Here is a 16,267-nt window from a genome sequence, read left to right as displayed (position 1 = left end):
TCATTTGACTCTGTTGAAGTGATGAGTTCAGGGATCTTGTTAGTACTTGCAGCAGTTTGTGAGTAAATCTTGCATCTATTCAGATGTTTTCTTTAGTAGGTGAGAAGTGGAAAGTGATGCTGCCGCTCTGCACAAATGGAACGGCTTCTGTTGTACAAAATGCACTGCAAATAGTGAGTGTGTGTTGTATTTTGTGTGTCCTGCAGGTCACCAGTGATGGCAGGTGGGCTGTTTGCTGTGGACAGGAAGTGGTTCTGGGAGTTGGGAGGATATGACACAGGTCTGGAGATCTGGGGAGGAGAACAGTATGAGATCTCCTTCAAGGTACAAATGATCAAAGTCAACAGTTAAATTGCAATTAAACACACTTTTCTATATTTTGTGCACAAAAAGTACAATAATTTTTCTCTTTGTTCATTAACCACTGGCTAATTTAATGCTCTTTTATTGTTATTTAAATTTCAATTTATGCTGCAGATAGGATGTCTTGAATTTACTGTTTTTACTCAACACTCTATAACCAACCATTCTGACACTGTTTTACTCTGTCATTGCATTAGGGTCAATCACATAATAATAATGATAATATATATCCTCTTAGATATTAATTTAGTTCCCAAATAATCCTATTATTGTCTTTTCTTCTCTTTCAAGGACACCCTCTTTGTTTTGAGTCCTGCTCTATTTTTAATGTTCCCCTTCAAATCCATTAGAATTTCCCTCTGGTTACTCTTCATCCACATTTTCAGTAGCTCAGCAGCATTAAAAACCCAGGCAATGGTTATTCACGTCTCAAGAAGTATTTTCACTTTTAAAAAAACTAGGATGTCTATGCAGTGGAATGACGCAAACACTTTTGAAAGTGGTGCTACATAACCGTAACACAAAAAAAGGCGGTTTTGCAAAAGAGGGAGAAAACCCAAAACTACCAGAATGCACAGCGGTGCGCCAGACCTATAAATGCTCCTGCTGGTGGGTGACGAAATGCAGGCACGTCTGTTTGACACAATGGCAGCAGATCGGCAAAAAACGATCTCGTATTACAGTTAAATAGTAAGCTAAAACATGTTTCTGGAAACATTTGTATATTTGTTTATATTTGATCAGCACTGTCTAGTTTTACCATTTGATCTCAGTTTTTTCAGCCTCCATTTTCACTGCGCAGGAAACACCATGGTGCCCGCTTAACACAACACTAAAATATGTTTCTAAAAACATTGTAGGCGAGAAATAGGCAATACAGTAACATAATCATGATACATATTCAATTAGCATTGCTTGGTATGAACATTTAATTTGATTCCGTCCGAGTTTGAGAAAGAGAAAGTGAGGGGGAGGTCCGTCTCTTCTGCTTCTATACTGTTTGTTTCCGTAATGGCGACATGGGTGAGGTAATACGAAAATGTGGAAGTACAGCTTTTTGTTCGAGCAACAGTCCTAGAGCTTGCAGCACTCGGATGACGGGGGCGAGGAGGGATAGCTGGGTACTGGTTAGATGGAAGGACGTTTACCACAGTTGATTTACATATACTACCCAAAATGTTTTAATACAAAGTTGGTTACAAAATCAGCAGGTGTACCCTTTAAAGACCAGATTCAGCATCAGGGAAAGTTTAAGAAAATGGAGGAAGAATGTTCATGGGACCGTTCTTCTTTTCTCCTCACTTCTAATTAAGCAAACCTTTTTGTGATCATGTTCTCTCCATCAGCCAAAATCAGTGACAGAGCTTACAGAAGAAGACAGTCTGAATATCCCCTTTTGGTTTTCCTGATGAGGATTTAAAGAAAAAAAAAAACTCAGACAGCTTTAGAAACAGTTATGGAATTGGTAGTGGTCCCATCCCATCCCACAACAACTTGAAACCATCTCCTTGGAGCTTGTTGTGTAGCTGACGTCTGACCTTCATGTTTTGGGTTTTACCAGAGAAGAATATTCCCTAATGTCCATCAAAAAGACTTGCTTTTCTACTTGTTTTAAAATTATTATTTTTTTATTTCAATATATAAAGTTTTTACAAGAGGGTGCTGCTTTCTGTTTTGTTTCCTCTTTCCTACTGGTTCTTTTAATCGTGACTATAATCTTTCCCTGATTTCAACCAAGTCGTTTTTGTGACTAAACATATCCAAACCTTAGCCAATGCAGTGGTGGATCAGAGGAAATTCATGTGAGGTTTCTTTGAACAGTCATTTGTAACAGCTGTTGGAAGTCAGTGACATCCTTGTGAAAGCAGTGTTGCATTAGAAAATGCTCATATGGGTTGTTTTGGAAGGCAACAACGTATTTTGTCGATGCACTTTAACAACTGTTCCAATGGCGGTGTTAATCCTGCAGATATCAAGAGTTAAAGGGGGCTCAGTAATCTCAAACCCATTTCCAACACAATTTCCTGCGGGTATATAATCAAAGAAAATCGATTCCGAAACCTGAGGCACTTAGAACTGTTCCTCTACACTGTGATGCAAAAGTATAATTCCACCTTAAACCAAAAATGTAAAGCTAACCCTGCAATTGATCTCTTTATTTTGAAACCGTGAGCAAAAGATGAGGAATTTGGAAAAGCTGTGACTATAAAACAGTAGGCCTTCGCCAACATAGGCCATGACCCAGAGATGAGCCTGACGCAAAAACTCTTCTGTTTTAGTGCTGTTTTGAAGTGTTTCATCTTGTTTAAGTAATTACTGAGATAATATCCGATACCAAGGTTATTAGTTTGGCCAAGCTTATCATACTATTAAACTTTGCTATCAGCACATGCCTAGCTGTGCGTCTTAAGTCTACTTTATGCCCTCAGATATTCAATTTGGTATCCTTTTTATTAAGATCCCCATTAGCTGATACGGAGCAGACAGCCAGTCTCCTAAGGTGAAAAGATTAACAGGCTCTCATACTAATCCTTACATCCAAACTGCTGCTCCCACAGACAGCCTGGCCCTGCTCGCATGTGAAACACAATCACTTCATTCACGGGTACAGCTAATCTAAAGCTCCGTCCTGGTCACACTGCTATGTGGGAACGTCGAGCATTTTCAACTCACACAGTGAAATAATGTCAGCACATGCAGGCATACAGAGCACAGTGATAATATGACCTCACATGCTGAGCCAGAGGATAGTGCGCGGCATAAAACTGATGGATTTTTTTTTTTTTTTAAATCGCCCCGGCAGATTGTAGCTTCAGTTGTGCAAACATTTCTCAGAGACAGAGCTGCTCTCGAGGAGGAAATAATTAAACCTCTGTGGATGGAGCCAAAAAAAGGAAAAAGTTATTCAGAGTAAAAATTAAGTGGCATAAAGATGGCAGAAAAACTTTCTAAAAGCATATATTAAAAAAAAAATACATAACGTTTTTTTTTTTGCTGTTGCTGTTTTGTTTATTCATGTAACTTCAGTCCTATTACTCATATGAACCATATTCCATTTAGAAACCTATTAGAAAATAAATAATAATAATAATAATTGCTTGACATTTTTACAAGATGCAAATGGCATTGATTTGACGTCATGGCGCATTTATTGTCATAATAATAAATATGCTTTGCGAACATCTAAATCTGAGTTTCTAGTTTTCTTAATGGCTGTCTGCTTCCTAAAATTATTTGAGATTAAAGCCTTGGGTCAGGCTCATTACTAGCTTGGTCTAATCAGCACTGCTGTGTTGGACAGAGCTGGAAGTGATAACGGGGCGAGGGGTATATTCTGTGTAGTGGGTAAAGTAGTCCAATGCCTCATGGCCCATATCCTGATTTTACATTTATTGCTGCCAGCCTTGGTTATTCATGTAGTGGAAGCTTTCAAACCACCCAGACATAACCAACAAGTTTTCACTGCCCTTTGTTGACATCATTGCCACTGCAGCACAGCCACTCTCAATATGGTTTGTTGCAGATGAAGTTCCACCACCAGTGAACCAACTCAGATCACAAGAGTGTAAACAGGCTCAGCTGATAGAAACAGAACAACACACTTCACTCCGACTGTATGAATAAAACATAATGCTGTAAGACAAAATCCAGCACTGACTAAAAATGTAACTTAAACTTGAATTGTCTGTATTGGTGTCTTTAAATCAATAAAACATTAACACATAGTTCAGTATATGCTAAACGAGGAATTTTGAACATAGGCTGAATTAAAAGGCCACAGTAGCCTTAAACAGCGGATCTAGTTTTAGCTGAAGAGCAAATGTGCATTTTTCAGTAGAAAGGTCCCAAGGTTCATTCTCTGGGGACCATGAATATTAACTAATTTTTGCAGTTGTCTCCAATGAGAGTTAGGGCTTTTAGCTGGCTGCTTTTGTGTTTCTGAAGGCATTGCATTTTACTGCTTTATATGCCTCCCATTGTGTCCTGAATGAAAACTTCAACTCAACACAGAAAATTGCCCAACGTCATATGGTTTTACCCACTGTCCGGTCAATTGTGATATGCCCAGAAACAAAGGGGGGGAAAATGCAACAAGTTGTTGTTTTTAAGTCTTTAATATTATAGGCTTTAATCATGAACAGATTAATGACTGGGCCTAACGGGCACAGACCCAAGGGCACAAAGTATCCATTGCCCCCTTGGCCTTCATCTGCTGTAAAATTTCACTCAAATTACTGTATGCGTACAGACCAGGAAGAGACTTGAATTGACCAGAAAGAGATGCAAAGGGGCTGCAAAGAGACAGAGAATAACCAACAAAGACACAAAACCACAAAAAGATGCATAATGAGTGTAGCTCTCTTGAAAATGAAAGTAAACACAAAATGATGCTCAACGCCGACATGAAACAAAAGGATATTTTACAAGTTCAATAAATACCAAAGTGAAAAGAGGTTTAAAGTCCTTGAAAAGTCCTTAGAAAGTTTCTTGGAGCTTGGAGTCCCTTAACTATCTGCTAGAGCTTCAGACATGAACATAACTTGAATGAATACAATAGCAGAGGCTGATGAGACAACGCACACCTTGCATTGTATATAGTTCCACGTTGAACTTGACCACAACGGAACTGCAAACAAGGAACATTAGTTCCGGGCAAAACTGTACAATATAAGCAATGAACTAATGCATTATGTTGTTACAACATTTGTAGTAATTCACATCAACTTTTACCTGTTTCACATCAGATTTTAAGACATCAGTTTTAACCTGACATCAAATTAATTATGTATTTATTTGGGTATTCATTGCACGAAATTATGACGTCACTTATCACTGTATCATGAACTCAGAATCTATGAAACAGCACTAACAATGACCACAAAGAGATGCAAAACAATACCAAAAAAGAGCCAAAACCATTTTTTTTCCTGGATGGGTCAAAACCTTTGGGCCCATTTGAAACACATGGCCCAGCCATTGCAGTCACGTCTGCCTTATGTCACCAATGATGTTATGTCTGTAAAGTTCCAAGGCTGCTGTCCTATTAGGCCAGAGGATGCCGTTATATCATTTTCTGCCCATGTTCTCAGCAGCTTCAGCCTGCCTCTAACCTTCGAATAGCCTATTAAAGGAACGCTGTGCAGAAACAATTTGGAAGTGTTACCCCTCTGTCTTCCCAAATTTAACTTGTTTGTTTTCATGTTTAAATCCAGCTTTTCATTTCCCCACTTTTCATATTGCTATTGTCTTTAAAACAAAACCCTTTTCCCATCTCGCCGGCTGTCTCTAAGTCCTTCTTTCATCGTCATCCTCCATGCCTCCCTTTCTTTCTCAAGGTTTATTTTCAACGTCGCAAGCCAAGAAAAAGAATCCTCACTGTTGTCTCTATTATATTTGAAGGATTAAAATGAGGAGCCACTGCTGGATGTCTCTGGTCTGTGCGATAGACAAGGGAAATGAAAATAAACGAGATAAAATTGCTGGAAATAAAGGTTTGTTTTTTACTTGCGACAAGCACATTAGAGTTCTTAAAACTTAAATCTAATTGTATAATTTTAATGTTTCAAACCGGCAGCATGCACTGATTTTCCCGAGGAGCCAGTTTGCAGTTTCTATTGTTTCTTCATAGTCAGCTAAATTTAAGCACTGTCATAAGATACTGTACCAAAGACTTATACCCCAGCCTTTCTCTTATCTGACCCTGCTGCTCAGGTGAAGTCAGGTCACTATCATATCATAATTTGCTTTTGGTGTCTTCTCTTCTTCCTCCACTATCCTGCCATTTCATCTTTATTGCCTCTTCTTCCAAATTCACTCCTCTCTCCTCCTATTCTCCCAGGATTTATAAGCCTGTTAAATCCACTGTACTATATGCATCTTTCTTCATAGCCATCAGTCTCCTGCTCATCTCCTAGATTGTCTCCTTCCTTCACCTTCCTTTACCTTTCCACAACATTCTGTCTTTGTATGCTGAGCTGGACAAAGGTTCTATATACAACAGAGATCAGTCTGATGAAAGAGCTGTCTCGCTCTCTGTGTGTCTCTGTAGGTGTGGATGTGTGGTGGTCGGATGGAGGACATCCCTTGCTCCAGGGTAGGACACATCTATAGAAAATACGTCCCCTACAAGGTCCCTGGTGGGATCAGCTTGGCGAAGGTAATTCTTCACGCTGTACTGTATGCCTCCGTGGTTCATACAAATACAATACAGCAGATCAGTCACAGATTTTCCATGTACTATAACAGTCTGATACGGGGGCGCAGTGTTAGTACAATGCTGTCACATCACCTTTGTTACAGCTATTTCACAACAATGGATGTGTTTTTTTTTTTTTTGTTTTTTTTTAAATTTTTTTATAGTAGTATTCATCTGTAAGACAGCAGGGCAATCGAAGCACAATGGATCTGTATTGGCTGTTCCTCTTAGAAATCCAAAAGCTTGTCTATGGGTCCCCATAAGGTTTTATTTGATGATTATTATATGCATGCAACTGCTGTATTTACTGTGTTGAAGTGGTTTACTCATTCAACTTATAGTTCCTTGCAGTTCCATTGATGCTGATGATTTACAACCACGACAAATGGTTTAATAATCGCTTCTGTCAGACAAATAAACAACAACAAATTAACAGTCATAAACTCATTTCTAAGCGTTATGTTAATCCATAGATCAATATTATCCCAACAGAAATGGTCCTTGTGCAGTTCTCATACACTCCCAAAGGTCCAAACAATATAAATCCAGTGAACTATTAAGTCCAAAAATATTATTACATTCATAGACATCCATGAACTGCCATTGCATCATTTCAGATGTTCATATTTCTCTATATATTATCCATAATTTCTTCCATTCACATGGAAATGTGCCTGTTACTTGATGTTAACATGGAGGTGAACTCCTGACCTTTTCATTGACACCTCACTTAAGCCAATAGGAGCTTTCAGTGCTGTTGCTATGGCTAGATAGCCAAAGAGGATCTGTGTTGAAGGCAGAATGCATCCCTCACACTTCCTGGTCTCATAGCCAATCAAAAGCCATAAACTTATGCAGGAGGTTTGAACTCCTTGCATCTGATTGTTGAAAATGCACAGAAATGCTAAATAAATGGCTACTCTGTTATCTTAAGGGGAAAAGGTTTTTTAAATATTCAATTAAGTTGAATTAAAACCTTTTATTGAAACTTATTCGACTCGATAACAGAAACACATACAGTGATTCTTGACTATGGGGGAGAAAACATTCAAATGTGAACTTTCAGATGAGGCCATGCACATGCCTATTCTAAAAATGGAACAAGAAGAGCCTTCAATTTACTTAAGGTATGCCATTGATTGGTATTTTCGCTGTATTTAGGTACATTTTAGAGGACTTGTAAGAGGTTTAAAGGTTAAACATTTGAGATCCTATGTTTGTATAATCATGTTAGCACTGGTGGCATAAAACAAAGGGTACATCTGATGTCTGACACTCCTTTGAGCTCCACTAAGAGAAGTGGAACCTATAGTATGTGTAATGTTTGTGCCTCTGATTTAGCAACATTTCTGAGGTGCCCCACACTACAAAACTCCATATTTGAACTGAATTATGTGGATCATCAGGGGATGAATATAGGTCAAACCTAACTAATCAAAGGTCCTTACACTGAGAGTATAGGACAAAATACAAAATATAACAGGAAACCATATAAAACAGCTGTAATGCAGGCTATATTGTGATACATAAATTCCATGTCTTTAGTTTTACTAATTTCAGACAATTCCTGCAGTTTTATATTGCACTTTCATAAAGGTGCAGGTCTTAAAAGTATAAAAATATTGGTCCAAATTAATGTTGAGGTTGAGAAACTTTTAGTGCCGTGTATTGGCCAAGCTCCCAAAACCCTGGATCTTACACTCTAATAAAGCAATTCAGTCTTTTTGTTAGACAGTACCTGCCTTACAAAAATGAACAATATTCAGTCTAAATGCCCCAGGTTTGTAGAGCAGGTTTGTCAAGAAATTATAGTCTCTAAGCCCAAGCTTGACCCTGAAGACATCATGAAGACTTTCTCAGGGGTTATTTTTCATCATAGTTGATAAAGCTCCTTTTAGAGCCACTGAAGACATTGCGCAGCCGTTTTACAGGCTGAGTGGTTTGAAGTAGTAATAATAGCATTTTTTTTTTCCTGAGATGGAGGACTGGTTCATTTTAATACCGCCCATTCATCAGCTCTGAATGTTACAATTCCATTGTAAGGTAATCTTTGCCTTTGAAAGGCGCAGACTGCAAAGCTCATTCACAGCAACAATACATTATCTCACATGTTTATAACAGTCCCATTATAGTCGCAGTTCCTCTTTATTTCATGGCTCTTTATTTGTTCATGTGTCTCTTTAAAAAGCTGTTATCAGTAAGGTTTATTGATTAAACAAACAATAAATGAGGCAAAATCCAATTATCCTCGTGCTATATTAAAAGTGCCATCTTATCAGCAAAACTGATTTGAACTTTATTAGTATTCTGCTGCATCACACACGGGGCTCTTCAGCATTTAAATTACAGTTAAATTAAGTTCACACAACAGCAAAAACAGCATATTTGGATTTGTGCTGAAATATGACTTGGTGTTAAACCAAATTTATCTCAGGAAATACTTTGGTATTGGAGTAAAAGAGATTTGGGGAAGTCATTTTTTATGCAAACACAAACAAACAAAAACTGTAAAAGCAACTTATGTATCCTTAAACAGTGAAACTGAACCAAAATTAGATGTCGCTGGATATATGACTTAACAAGAATGAGTGAGTGAACCTTTGTCTAATCAAGCTTAAGCACACAAATAAACAGACAGTTACATACAGTTACAAACATCATCCCAGCGAGTCTTTAAGTGGTGCGCTTTAACAAATGACAGCGTTTTTCCTTCGTACGTCCTCTACTAAGTACTCTCCTCTTTCTCCTCCATGCTCGAGAGCACTTTACAGTCGGCTCAGCAACTACTAACAAAAGACCACCAGACGAGAGACAGTGGTATGCAGTGTATCCACTATCTACAACTTATGGCCCTTGCAGGTGTTGCTGTGAAGAATGAGCTTAAGTTTCTTTGTTCCTTGTACACTTCAAAGTACTTACACAGAATGAGAAATTGTCTAAAAGCGGTAAATCATCTGGGGTGTAGCCGAGCACCATTCGTTATGTATGCCTCTGTCACAGCCTGGAGCATGGCTCAGTATGCAACGGAAAGGCGCTGGCCTTTGTTTTGACTTTCTATTCTGACCAACAGTCTTTAAACTGGACCTCAGTGGAATGCTGATGGTCCTGAATCAGCCTCAGATGAAGGAGAACATTTATAGAAAGGTACTAAAAATAAATTCTCTGCAAAAAGTGAAATAGCCGTTTCATTATCAGGGATGCACTTTTTTTTTTTTACTTTATTCTTCAAACTTTTCCATTTGATTGAAGTGCTGCAGTACTCCAGCTAAACAGATAAGGTCAGCTTGAATTCAGTTGGATCAACATGAATTTCAGTGGTAAAGAGTTTTAACAGCTGCAGCAAAGTAGAAAAATGTTGCTGTTAAGTTGGGTTATTCTGAGGCACAGTCAATAAATGGATTCCATTGTCGGAGTAGACTCCCTGAGGCCAATCTACAATACTAACAGCAGACTATGTAAACATTTATGTTCACAAAACAGTCCAATGTGGTTCCACAAGATCAACCTCACTGCCAAGGATGGTGGGATTTTGTGTTTATTTGTGGGAGACTCAAAGACATTCTGTCAGACTTCAGATCCCTGCTGGGCTGTTTAGTGAATGCATATATGCGGCTGACTCGCTCTTTGATTTGATTTCAGAACCTAAAGCGTGTGGCAGAGGTATGGATGGATGAATACGCCGAATACGTCTACCAGCGTCGGCCCGAGTACAGACACCTGTCAGCGGGTGATATGACGGCCCAGAAGGAGCTGAGGAACCGCCTCAACTGCAAGAGCTTCAAGTGGTTCATGAGCGAGGTGGCCTGGGATCTGCCCAAACACTACCCAATGGTGGAACCTCCTGCTGCTGCATGGGGAGAAGTAAGGAAAAGTTTAGGAAACTAGTGTGGGGAAACAATGTCCAAGCGAGATGTTAGATTCAACGACTGCATGGAGAGGAAAATGTACAGAGGAATATACACAAATTTGGATTCATCAATCCCAGCTGGCCACCAACACCATTCAGTGCTATAATTTGGTTGAATATAGATTGTGATGTTAAGTGACCAAAATCCAATGTCAGGACAATGCCTGATGCTATCGTCAATTTTACGTAGAATACTCACAACAGATGACGTTGAGTTTGTTGGTTTTATTGTTGTGTTGGTAATTAATCTGACACCTTCCAAACAACATTTCGTCGCAGGGTATGGACAACAAAACCCAATTTCCGCAAATCATCATGATGTTAAAGTCCACATCACAAAAAATTCCAATGTTGATATTTTAAAAATTCTCAACTTGATTTTCCCTTCAACCAAAATTTAATGTGTCTGACGTAAGAGTCCAGTGTCTTTCTGAAGTGATACTGACATCTGGTGAGAGCTGGGTTTTACCTTAATTAACTTAACTTACACTGTGTCTCAAATCATGTACTTCTGTACTTGCACTTAATATTTTGAGTGCATAAGTGCGTTCACACTGAGAAGTATGGAAAAATGCAGTGCACTATGAGTACCCGGATGGTGCACTCAAAACGGTCAAGAAGTTGAGTGTGGAACTATGGACACTTCTCGCCCTCAATGGTCGCCATCTTGGCTACGTAGCGGAAGGGGAGGGACCACTTTTAAAACTGGAAATGGCGGCCGAGGACTGTGTGACCGTGAGCGTCGCTGCATTGTACAAATACATGTGTTTTTTGCACTAAGCACCACTATACTGTTGTTGGGTATAAGCCAGCAGTATGTTTATTGGGTTAATTTAGCAGTCTGTAATGATTTGGTACCGCAAACGATAACACGAATGCTAATGCTAGTTTGCTAACAAGCTAATTTGCGGTAGTCATTTCCGGTGAGTGCACAACGGCTGTGTTTGGTTTGAGACAACACTACCCTGTCGAAATTTGCGCACTACGCCAATAAGTACATAGTGCACACAGTATACTACATGGAAGTGTACTAACTGAAGTATGTGATTTGAGACACAGCATTATTCTTAATTCAGATTCAGATTCAGATTCAGAATACTTTATTAATCCCGGGGGGAAATTGTTTTTGTTCCAATGCTCCGTGCAAAGTAGAAATAGAAATACAGCATGAATGGAAACAAGAGATAAAGATGAAGATATAAATAAGATGCTAAAATAGACAATGAAATAAATAAAATAAAATATTAAAGTAGACATTAAAATAAAATAAAATAAAATAAAATAAAATAAAATATTAAAGTAGACATTAAAATAAAATAAAATAAAATATTAAAGTAGACAATAAAATAAAATAAATAATAAAATAGTAAAGTAGACAATCTGAAATATAACAAGTATCAATGAAAAGCTGCTGGGATGGATAAGACCTTAGAAAGTAGCACATCTTTAGTTCTTGAACACATCATTACATCAAACTTTATAGCCTTTTATTTGCACATTTCATCATTTCAGAGATGTACTGTATATGCTCAAACATACACCTGACTGACAGGTGATTGGGAGAATGAAGTCCTCGGACAATAAGGCATGAACTCCCACCCATTATCAGCACTAACAAATCTGTTTTTCAAGTTTCTCTACCTCCCTATGATTTTCAGAAATTTTAAGAAAATCTGCAGGGACAAAAGTAAGAATAACAATAACAGAGGTCGGAGGAAATGAGCATAAAGTGCTCCTTTGCTAAAAGCAAAGTTAAAGCAGTGATTTTTGAAAATGTCAGTGGTTTCTACCTCCCCTTAAATCATCTGGAGAACCTTTGAATACCTAAAGGCTTCTTTTCCATCTCTGGAACTCAGAACACCCTAACAGATTAAAATGAGTGCATTCACCATGACCATAGTTGGTGAGCTTATCATTATTATTCAGAGTCAAGTCGTGGTAGCACAGTATTGACAAATCTATGAACTGCTTCCTTCAGTCTACCTTTGTCGGTGAATTCAGAGATGGACTTTATGCATGTACTGTAGGTTGTTAAAAGTATTGTGTGTACATACAAGAAATGGACTGCAAATCTCATCCAACTAAGGTCGGTGGAGACATGTATCTAAAGCTGGACATGGGAAGGAAAACAATTTCTCTACTAGTGATGCTGTAGCAGAGTTACATTTATTGGTGTGAGGATTTGATCGGGTTGCGAAGCAGTCTGTATGTAGCACAAACACTACATGATGCAAGTGTGCTGCATACAAAGGTGAACATTGCAAGGCACATATCATGTTCAATTCAACACAGGATTTTGACTTAACAAAAATGGAGGACTAGAGGGAGTTTTCCACGTTGCAAAAGGGGTGAATCAAGCTGGAGATAGCGATAGCAAAATTCTCAGTGGAAACAACAGACAAGAAACAGTGATGAAACATGTTTGCAATAACACAGCATTTTTCTGCCTTCTCCTCCTGCATGTTGCAACTATCATCAGAGAATTTTGGGTGCACACCCAGGGGCCAAACATGCCTTTGGGCCCTTCCAAGAATGTGAAAAAAAACAAAAACATTAAATTTCTGTGGGTGCAAACGGCAAACTGACATCACAGAGTCCTCTAGAATGCAGGTACATTTTCAGTTGGGATTTTCAAAAAAGAGGTGAAATCAAATAATTGTTACAGAAGGGCACAAGTAAAAGTGGATATACTGAAATAGGGTCATTTTAAGCAGATCTAAAGCCAGTTTTTACCCAGATGTCATTTTATAGATACTAAAAGTGAGAAGAAATGTTGGTGAAATACAGTGGGGAATGTTCTCCAAGCAGGGCCTCAAACTAACACACATACACACACACACACGATCTTTAATAAATCAGTGTTTCACGTTGGTACAGTTTCAATTAAAAACACGGGGGCTCATGAAGGCTTCATTCCGATTTGGCTGGATTACAAACAGCATCTGATGGGACCTGTTCCATGACTGTCCATGACTAAAGAGCACTCCCTGTTGTTGTGACTCGTGTTCATGTGTGTGTTTTTTAGATCCGGAATGTGGGTAGTGGGATGTGTATGGAGATCAAACACTTTGTGTCAGGGAGTCCCATCCGCCTGGAGAGCTGTGTGAAAGGACGGGGCGAGGTGGCCTGGAGTCATGGACAGGTGAGGGTCATTCTTAACACTTCCTTTTATAAAACAGCACATGAGGTTTCAATTTTCTAACCTATAGGGAAACAATGATTCAAACCTCACAGGAAGATCAACAGAGGAGAGACACAGTCTGATGTTTGTCACGTGTTCTCTGCAGGTGTTAACATTTGGTTGGAGGGAGGATATCCGGGTGGGTGACCCCATGCACACAAGGAAAGTCTGCTTTGATGCCGTCTCCCACAACAGTCTCGTCACCCTGTACGACTGTCACGGCATGAAGGGGAACCAGCTGTGGCGCTACAGAGAGGTACAGCAGAGGAAAGTGGAGACTTTGGAGTCCATTTCTTGTATAAAATGGAGGTACTCCATGAGTGCTAATATACAGTATAACAGCACTGGGACTTTTGAATCTCCATGTTTCACTCTGCTTTACAGGTGTTCTGAGCTATTAATCACATTTACCGTTATTTAGCCTACATTAAGGGTCGTCATAACAAACTTAATACAACAAAGAGAAACATATTCCAGAGATAACATTTGAGTTAAATGATTAATAGTCGTCAGAAAAGGACGACGAGACAGAAAGAAGCCTGATACTTCACTGCAAACCTCCAGGTATGCTCATATGACTTCAGGAGACAACGCAACGTGCTGATTGGCATTACACATATGCCACAAAAGTGACTGTTGACAGACTTATTTCACTGGTTGCAAAATAAATGGAAACACACAGATGGAGCCTACATGATGCAAAGTAGCTGGTCTGTGGTAAGTGTCGACCTACACAGAGCAGCAAGCTAGTGTGCACTAATGTTTATGTGTTGTTTGGCAACAGTCCAGTCTGAGTCAAGATGCGGAACCATTTGGGCCAAATAAATCATGAAATAAACAAACAAATCATAACCTGTTGCTGCTTTTTATTGTTACGAATAAATAAATGGCGCTTGTAGAAATGTTGTATAAAAGCATTATCACAACTCGAGGTCATGCTGTTACCTATGACTGAATCACAGCTGTGCTGATATACAGCACAACCGCACTCCCTCCCATGTGATACTGCTTCATTAATTAATCAAGAAGGAAATAAATGCCGTGTTCTACCTGTGTGTTCTTTTCACTACTCTCTCCTCCAGGATAAAAGTCTGTATCACCCCGTCAGTAACAGCTGTATCGACAGCAGCCCAAGCGAGCGGCGAGTCTTCATGAACACGTGCGACCCCTCCTCTCTTAGCCAGCAGTGGCTGTTTGAGAGAACCAACGCCACCGTCCTGGAGCACTTCAACCGGGGCGCTAATTGAGGCCACTGGACAATGAGATAAGGCGTCTTCCAAAGAAAAAGGCCATGAAACAATGATCACCTTTGATCAGGTGAGTAATACAACAGTAACTTGTATTTTACTGTTTTGTCAGAAGCAAAATGATGCTTTCAGTTGACTTTCATCAACTTTTCATGGGAATTGTTAATAAGAAAAGCAGCAGTTTGATTCTTTGAACTGTTAAATATCAGCCTGTCTAATTAAACAACACATTGTCTGAGGAGCTGTAAGCTGTCTGTCAATGTTCCCAGATAAGACTGGAAGCTACAAGTGAATGACGTGCCGCTTCAGAAACATTCCCAGTGGTACAGCAGCAAGGCAGCGTGCTGGCTGAGAGCAGAAGAGCTGGTCGGACCACACCCAACAACCAGAATACAGTCATACATCATGAGCTTGTGATGAGGAAGAAGGTAAACAAGAGACATGCTTACCTGAGCACCAGTGCCACCACATTTGTGATGAAAAACTGATTTAAAACAAAAAAGTTTAATTCACTGTCTGCATTCTGTCCTTCCACAGGGTGGGAGAACCACATCAAAACCTGATTGTCTTGTGGAAATCCAATAAAACAACAGAGCTCTTACAGACCTCAAGAATTTCCAAGAGTCGGAAACACAAACACGAACTCTGCTGTATTTAATGGATTGTCTTGTCACCTTGTCTTTTTCAGTTGTTGCCTTAACAATTCCAACAATGGGAAATACTTGCTCCAGATGTTTTCATCCAAGGTACCAAAAAGCAAATGTGGGACTTTTTGCAAGATATGAAAAAAAAAGCAAAACATAAAACAATCACTCGTGCACAGTGTGCAGATGCATCGCAAGACTATATATATCTATAAAGACTCATCTTGAAAGTGCAATTTTTTCCTACTGAGCAATAAAGCAACACAGTTATTTTATGTCAGTTTCTATTGTGAGATGATTTTTTATTAAAATACGTACAATATTTTGCTGTCTGATGATTTACAGGTAACTTGACTTCTCCTTCTCCTCCTTCAAGCAGTAATGGCAAACACACATTCTCCGACCTTCTAATGATTGTTTGGTTAGCAAAATGTGTGGGGCACTACCCCCCATAGCCTTTGCAAGTAAAGAAAAACACATACTATTACAGTTCATTTTATACAGCAACCTAATCCCATATCTTATCAAATACCGTCCAAGAGATGCAGGCAACCTACACTGTAAACACCATGCAGTAGCTGATGTTGTTATTTCCACATGACTCAGTCATAGTATGCAAAATATTAAACTCAACTCAACTCAACTCAAACTTTATTTATAAAGCACATTTAAAACAACCAAGACTGACCAAAGTGCTGAACAGGTCAATAGAAATAAACAAGCAAATAA

At 39.0% G+C, this 16,267-nt stretch overlaps 1 protein-coding gene across 1 annotated transcript in view; it reads left to right on the top strand.

Annotated features, from left to right (window-relative positions):
- Positions 1–15,860, top strand: part of LOC117262831 (polypeptide N-acetylgalactosaminyltransferase 10-like) — a 90,102-nt gene extending 74,242 nt beyond the window's left edge. The window contains exons 7-14 of the mRNA XM_078172629.1: positions 207–324; positions 6,413–6,520; positions 10,199–10,420; positions 13,492–13,608; positions 13,754–13,903; positions 14,730–14,964; positions 15,164–15,322; positions 15,432–15,860. Coding sequence (XP_078028755.1) covers positions 207–324; positions 6,413–6,520; positions 10,199–10,420; positions 13,492–13,608; positions 13,754–13,903; positions 14,730–14,894 — 880 coding nt within the window. The 3' untranslated portion in view covers positions 14,895–14,964; positions 15,164–15,322; positions 15,432–15,860. The remainder of the gene's footprint in view (positions 1–206; positions 325–6,412; positions 6,521–10,198; positions 10,421–13,491; positions 13,609–13,753; positions 13,904–14,729; positions 14,965–15,163; positions 15,323–15,431) is intronic.
- The last annotated feature ends 407 nt before the right edge of the window (positions 15,861–16,267 follow it).

This window comes from Epinephelus lanceolatus, chromosome 11, assembly GCF_041903045.1.
Source record: "Epinephelus lanceolatus isolate andai-2023 chromosome 11, ASM4190304v1, whole genome shotgun sequence".
Classification (NCBI taxonomy): domain Eukaryota; kingdom Metazoa; phylum Chordata; class Actinopteri; order Perciformes; family Serranidae; genus Epinephelus; species Epinephelus lanceolatus.
Note: the sequence above shows the minus strand (reverse complement) of the source record. Positions and strands in the feature narration are given on the sequence as shown.